Source organism: Lipotes vexillifer, unplaced genomic scaffold (genome assembly GCF_000442215.2).
Source record: "Lipotes vexillifer unplaced genomic scaffold, Lipotes_vexillifer_v1.1 scaffold1162, whole genome shotgun sequence".
Classification (NCBI taxonomy): domain Eukaryota; kingdom Metazoa; phylum Chordata; class Mammalia; order Artiodactyla; family Lipotidae; genus Lipotes; species Lipotes vexillifer.
The window spans coordinates 509,257-516,725 of NW_006779033.1; the positions used below are offsets into that span (position 1 = coordinate 509,257).

The 7,469-nt window shown below is 46.7% G+C and overlaps 1 protein-coding gene across 1 annotated transcript in view; it reads left to right on the forward strand.

The window, feature by feature from the left end:
* The first annotated feature begins 252 nt into the window (after positions 1-252).
* Positions 253-7,469, forward strand: part of ECI2 (enoyl-CoA delta isomerase 2) — a 21,020-nt gene continuing 13,803 nt past the window's right edge. Inside the window, exons 1-4 of the mRNA XM_007452089.1 lie at positions 253-308; positions 3,327-3,489; positions 5,628-5,726; positions 5,952-6,140. Of these exons, the coding sequence (XP_007452151.1) occupies positions 253-308; positions 3,327-3,489; positions 5,628-5,726; positions 5,952-6,140 (507 nt within the window). The remainder of the gene's footprint in view (positions 309-3,326; positions 3,490-5,627; positions 5,727-5,951; positions 6,141-7,469) is intronic.

Sequence of the window (7,469 nt, forward strand, 5' to 3'; positions counted from 1 at the left end):
CCCGACCCAATCTGTCACTCCCGGCCCCCGCGCGGGCCCCGCCCCCGGCCCCGCCGCCCCCGGTCGCCTTCATGCCCCGCCCCAGCCCGCCCTCCCCGGGTTCCGGCCCCGCCCCTGGCCCCGCTCCAACCTATCGCGTTCAGGCCCCGCCCCGCCCCGGCCCCGCTCAGACCTATGGTGTCCCGGCCCCGTCCGGGAGTCAGTCCCCACCCCACACCCCGCCCTCAGTCCCGCCCACGCCCCGGAGCAGCCATGGCCGGAGTGGCCGGAAGGCTGGCGCGGCGGTGGTGCTTGGGCGCTCTCAGCAGGTAAGTGCCGAGCCCGGGCCCAAGGTCGCCCTCAGACGCCGCCTTGCTTGCGGGGGGCGCGTTGTCTGTCATCGCGTCTCGGTAGCAGCAGGGTTGGCGGGCTTCCAGCAGAGCGTGACGTCCGGTGCCCCTCTGCCGCTCGCTCTCCTCTGGGCCGGAGGGTCAGGACGGCCGAGCTGGGTCTCCCCGCGCGCGTCCCCGCCCGCCCCCGCCGCCGGGCTCGGAGATGCTTTGCTGAGTGAGGGGGGTTGCGTGAGCGGCCCTGCGGGCTCGTGCCCGCTGTGGGAGCGCGCCCCGCGGTCAGGTGGGGGTGACCCGTCTGCTCCGTGGAGAACGTCCTGCCTAGTGATGGTGGCGCGATGCACAGCCGGCCCGCGTGGAAACCAGAACCGGGCTGTGCAACGGCAAGGGGAAAACCCTGGAACGCGCCGGTTGCCTTCGGGCGTGGAGTTATGATTTTCCCGATTTTATATACTAAGCGGTCGTGTTTTGTAATTTTTTAAAAACTCTATTTTAAAATAAATAAGTTTGCACCATATTTTGTGAGAACTTGCACATTTCGCCCTTTATGTACATTTTAAGTTTTCCTTTCATTTTCTGCTTGTAACTTGCCAGGTGCCAAATTCATGTAAGATGCAGAGTTTTTCCCTTTTTGGAAAAAAAAAAAAACGGATTCAATTATTTAATGTAAAACTCATAGAAGGCTAATTTTACTGAATGAGGCTAATTCAAGGTTTGAACTTACTCTTTGAAAGTTACATTATTGCAGAGGAGGTGATACATTTGTTAGGTTTGGGCTTTATTTGTAACTATTATTTTAATCATCTTTGATGCCATTAACTTTATTACTCAGGGTCATTATTGTGAACATCCATTGTTTGTTTGTGACCTCACTGCTGTGCATTGATGCTTTCCCCTCCCCTCTGCTTACTGTGTGTGCTTAAAAAGTTACTTACCTGGTAGCACTTGCTGTCTCTGCTCTGCACCTGGCTCATTAGACATCTCTGGGTGAGGGGTGAGTATGTCTGCTCAGCAGGCTTCACAGCCTAGCATCCAAGGCAGGTAGCTTTCCCCCAAGTAGGTCCTCTACCTCCCTAAGAAAGAAGTGCTCTCTATCTGGAATGCCAGCAACTGCTCATCTCTCCTCTGAACATTTTTTTTTTGGCGGTATGCGGGCCTCTCACTGTTGCGGCCTCTCCCGTTGCGGAGCACAGGCTCCGGACGCGCAGGCTCAGCGGCCATGGCTCACGGGCCCAGCCGCTCCGCGGCATGTGGGATCTTCCCGGACCGGGGCACGAACCCGTGTCCCCTGCATCGGCAGGCGGACTCTCAACCACTGCTCCACCAGGGAAGCCCTCCTCTGAATATTTCTTACATCTTCATTTTCCCCTCCTTTCACCTGTATGTGTGCTGGGACACACATGTTTGCTGAGCAGAGAGTAAGGAATTGACCTGATAAAAGTTTATACTTTGTTGATCAGTGACTATGTGACTGAGCAAAGGGCTTATGTGCCTGAGGGGCAGAAAACCAAATTCTGACAGCAGGAGTTTGCAGCAAAGTAAGGATTTATTGCAGGGCACTAAGCAAGGCAGTGGGAGGACAAGCCTCAGGTCCACTCCAAATTGATCTTTGTGTTACAGGCTTTTTTTTTTTTTTTTTTTTTTTTTGAGGGGAAAAACAAAGAAGGTGAAGTTAATTATCCTCTTGTGACATTTAATCATTGCATGTCTCTGGCTTATAACTCCCTGGCCAGGTGGTCCATGGCACAGGGGTCTGTGAGCTCGTCCTGCTCTGCGGAAACAACCTGAGTCTGCACGTTAACAATGATGACTGTAATAGCAGTTTTAGTACAAAAACGGTGTGATCAACAGCAGCAGTTTTAGTCATCTGACTCTGGTTGATTAGTGCTCAGTTAGCCCAGGATTGAGGTCAGAGGAGACAAGAAAGGGAATAAAGTTTTGGACAGAGGGATGACTCACAAACTCGGTAAGGAAACTCGGTTTTAGGGGGACTCAGTTTCAACTGCAGAGGCCGTTTCTGGACCTTGGGACCCAAATGACTGAATTCTTTGTACTTTACCCCCTTGGTCTCAGTATCTTTATTTTGTCTGGGGGTGGGGCAGGCGTATTAAACTCAGAGACTGAGATAGTCTTTGCCACTCTTATTTAACACAGGTTCACTGCGGGAATAATAATAATTTCACAAGCCAGTAGCATACAGGATAATGCCTCTTCATAAGCCATCCAAGAGCTGATGTCCAGCTGCCAGCCCTCAAATAAAAGTCCCTTGATGCTGGAGCAGGCTGCTGGTGTGGCCAGGCAGGCTGATTCTTCGGTGGCCGCTACATGGCTTTCACCACTGCTGACCGAAGAGTCCCCTTTACCATGGCAGGAGCTGGTGCCCCAAGGTCTTGGAGAGCTATTTGGATCAGCAGAGGGGAGCCTTGCCCAGACTGAAACTCTCGGACCAGACGGTCCTCACAAACTCTGGGGATTTATAGTCTGAATGACCCCTCTGCATACAGTCACTTCATCTGCTCTTATCAATATGTCCCCTGCAGGACCCCTCAGACACTGAGCTCCAAGTGGCTACCAACCAGGAAGATGAGATGTCAGCCTGACACAGCTCACATCATTCTTATATGAAACCCACTTCACTTCTAAAAACAACTTTTTGGGTCTTTGCTTTCACTTCAGTTGTACGCAAGTGGCTCTGCAATCTTCACACCCCGCGCAGCACTCCCGCTGTCCTCCACCCCACAGGCCTCTACTGACTTCCTGCCCGTGGCACAATTCCAGGGCTCCCCGGCTTCTGGCTGCTTTCTCTCTGTTTAATTTGAAGGCTACATTACTGCCGTTAGCTTCTGTACTGATTTCTTACCTCGGGACAGTTTTGGAAACCACTAACCATTCACAGCCAGGTGGCTGGGGAAGTATAGGGAAGCTATTTCTGGAGAAACGTAGCATTTCGGCGTGTAAGGGCTGGGAACGATTAGCCGTCAGCCTGCCTGTTCGCAGTCCTCTGCAGGTCGCTCGTTTCCCGGCACTTCAGCTGCATTTGTGTGGCCCAGCAATGAGAGGCAGCCAGAAGGACTTTGAAAACGCCATGAACCAGGTGAAACTCTTGAAGAAGGACCCAGGAAATGAAGTGAAGCTAAAACTCTACGCACTGTATAAGCAGGTAAATGCCTAGGGTACGCTATAAAGACACTTTGAGCAGATAGGTCCCCAGACAGACATGCTGTGTGTTGTACTAAAATGCAGCCTTAATGCTTTTAGGGTTTGTGTTGCTGCCTTTCCTACCAAGAGCGTATACATGAGAGTTTATTATATTAGACTTCAAAATATTATTAAGGCAAAAAGTAATTCGTCAGGACCACTCCAGAGTAAAAGAGACTTAAAAGATATAACAACCAAAGGTGTAGATCTTATTTGGCCACTAATTAAAATAAATCAGCTGAAAAGGTGGTCTTGAGACAATTGGGGAAATTTGATTAGGAACTGAGTATTAGGTGTTACCTAGGAATTATTCTGAATGGCATCATGGTTGTATAAGAAAATGTTGATTTTTTTTTTTTTTTTTTTCTTTAGGAATGCATACTAAGTACCTAGGGGTAAAATAGTATGGTGTTTGGCATTCTCTAAAATAACGAAGCAAAAAAGGAAAGAAAAGGGTGGATGAAGCAAGTATGGCAAAAATAAGAGTTACTGAATTTGGGTGACGAAGATTGGGAATTCATTACAGTATTCTACTTTTGTATATGTTTGAAATTTTTTATTACAAAATTTTAAAACTCAAGTTTTTAAGTTACAATGTCTGAAAAATGTCCTGGGAAGTCAGCCCCTCTGGGTTCCTGTGTGTTTTCTATTTTTCTCTTCCTGTGACGCATATGAGCCTCTCTTACTTTCACACTGGTGAGTATAGTAAAGAACTTAACTTTGCCCCCAAAGAGGTCTGACCTTTGCCCTTGGCTTCTGGGAGGTAATTTCTAAGCCCTTGAAATGCCAAGAGTGATAGAACCGTCTTTGTTTGCCTGGAGAGTCTAACAGTGGTATTTAGAGTAGGGGCTGCAATTATACTTTAATCATGCCGAGGTGGTGGAGCCCCAATGAAAACTCTGAACACTGAGGCTTGAATGAGCTTCGCTCGTGGGTAGTACTCTGTGTGTTGTCACACATGAGTCTGGGACTGGAAGAGTACGCTGTCCTGACTCCGCAGTGGCTGGTTGGCGGCGGGCTGGGGTGTCACGCACACACCTTCCCCAGATTCCACCCTCTGCATCCTCCCTTGCTGACCTTAATCCGTATCCTTTCCCCATAATAACCGGTAAACAAGAGTACAGCAGCTTTCAGTACATTCTGTGAGTCATTCTAGCAGATTATTGAACCTGAGGGTGGTTTCGGGAGCCCCCCAATCTTGCACTTGGTGTCAGAAGTGGAGGGGGGCAGTCTTACGGCCTGCGTTGCCTCTAATTTCTCAGATGGCTAACTCTTGCGAGGTGAGTCTTATCTCTTTTTCTTTGGAGAGTCTTAGCCTCCTTTGCTGCCTTTGTTTTTCAAAGCCTCTTTCTTCTTTCCTCTTTTAGCTAGTTATATTACGAAATTGAAAAGCATGGTTATTAAATGAAGTTTTAAATTGCCATCTCTGAAAATAACTGAGTGCATATTTTTTTCATCTCAAAACACTCAGTGCGCCTCCCCTCAAACAAGTAAACTTTAGTTGCTTTTTGCTTTCTGCTCGCATATCCTTCAGTTAAGTGTCCTAAGGGCCAGCGGCTCTGATGACCCCACCCCTGCCCCGTCGTACGCAGCTGCAGCTGCAGCTGCAGCTGTGTTGCTCAGTTATCACATATCTGCCATGGAACTGTGTTGGGGAGGGTGTTTCTTTTGAATGGGTTTTCAGAATACACTGTGTGTTCTAAATGTTTGTGGGCGAGTTACCTTTGAAGATTGTTTGCTTGAAGATTTTGATCATGTATGAGGAATGTGACCATCGCTACAACTAATGAATGATGATGATTTTTTAAAAAGTATTCAATACTTTCCCAAAACCCTAATCTTGCATTATTTTCATGCATAGGCAGTTACAACTTATTTTAGGGACTGATAGCCAATAGCATATTTTGTCCCTCCAGTCTTTTTTCTCTTGCTTGTGCATTTTTAGCAACAGCATCAAAGGGAGAAGAAAATTCAAATAAATTTATGTACCTTGGGAGGGGAAGGTGCGTTCACGCTAGCGTGCATCTTATGGGTCTTAACTATTTAAGGCTCCAGTTTGCATGGGCGTTTGACCAATAATTGCCCCTCTCCTTTTCACAGGCCACTGAAGGACCTTGTAATGTGCCCAAACCAGGTGTGCTTGACTTTATCAATAAGGCCAAGTGGGATGCTTGGAATGCTCTTGGCAGTCTGCCCAAGGTACATTTACTTCTCATTCTGCTTTTATTCCGTTTGCTGTGCTCCTAAAGGAAGGGGTTGCTTCTCATTACTAAGCCATTACAGATGAGCCTTCTAGACCTTGAGATCCCTCTACCGAACCAGAATCTCTGTTCTTTCTTCACTGCCAGGTGTACTTATTAGCACAGGAAGTTTCTCAGAATGCTTGTTCATTGACCGTGGGCTGAAATTGTCATCTCTCTTCAGGAAACCGCCAGGCATAACTACGTGGACTTGGTGTCCAGTTTGAGTGCTTCCTCTGAGTCCTCCAGCCAGGTGACACCTGCAGCAGACAGGAAGCAGCCAGGAAGTGACGCCCTGGTGGTGACCTCCCAAGATGGCATCACAAGCATCACATTGAACCGGCCCGACAAAAAAAATGCACTCACCACTCAGGTAACACGACCTGCCCTAAGAGTCCGTCCCGCTTTTCTTTTCTTCCTCTGTCTGTTTCACTCAAAAACTGTAGTGTGTCAGCATCCTTCCTGTTTCTGTGAGAGCTTGTGTTTGATTCGTGCAGAAGATTAATAATTCTGGCTATTTCATACAGCAGAGTGGGACGTTCATCACTTAGAGTTTGTGAGCTTCAGGCAGGTTCTGCATGCCCAGAAGGCACTGCAGCTTTTCTGATGATGGAAACACAGATAAATGATGTGAATATAAATGAAACACACTCACTGTAAGAGAAGATGCAGAGGGCTTCTCTAAGGTTGGCATAGACGCTCCCTGGACATATCTTCATGTCGCTTAGACTGGACAGTGAGTACTAATCTACTTGCATGGAGCTTTATTCTGTACAAGTAGAGGGAAAAAGGAGAGAAGCACTGAAATAGATCATAACCCAGCTCTGCTTGAAATGAGCTGCTTCACAAGGGCACTGTTAGTCTTTGAATCGGTCATTGAACTAGAACAGTAATAAAGATAACCCCTTCCACAGCCTAAGCATCCATCAATGGATGATGGACAAAGCAAACGTGGTATGTATACACAGTGAAATACTGTTCAGCCATAAGAGATTGTGAAATCCTGCCATTTGTGACAACGTGGATGGCCCTTGAGGGCCTAATGCTAAGCGAAATAGCTTAGAGAAAGGCAGATACCGTGTGATCTCACTTATAAATACAGAGAATAGCAGATTGGTGGTTGTCAGAGATGTGGGGTGAAGGGGGTCAAAATGTACAAACTTCCAGTTATAAAATGAATATGTCACAGGGATATACTGTACAGCACAGTGACTGTAATACTGTTTTCCATGTCTGAAAGTTGCTAAGACAGTAAATCTTAAAATTTCTTATCACAAAGAAAAAACATTGTAAAAATGTGTAGTGATGGACGTTGGCTTATTGCAGTCATTTTACAATGTATACAAATATTAAATCATTATGTTACGTACCCGAAACAAACATATGTCAGTTATATCTCATTAAAAAAAATAATAAACCGAAGTTTAAGGAAAAAACAGCCACTTCAGCCCTTTCCCCTTGACAAAAAAAGTAGAGAATTAATTGGATACTTGGTGCTGAACTGGGAGTAAAATTCAAAAGGGCTGTAACCCCTTTTCATTGGACGTATCACCTCTATTGTAGTAGAAAAAGCACACTACCTTAAAATAGTCTTAAATAAGGATTCTATGAAGTTGGATATGCACTATGCAGTTAACAAAGCATTCGAGTCTCAAAACTTTTTCCTTTTCTCCTGACTCTTTTTTTTTTTTTTTTTTTTTTG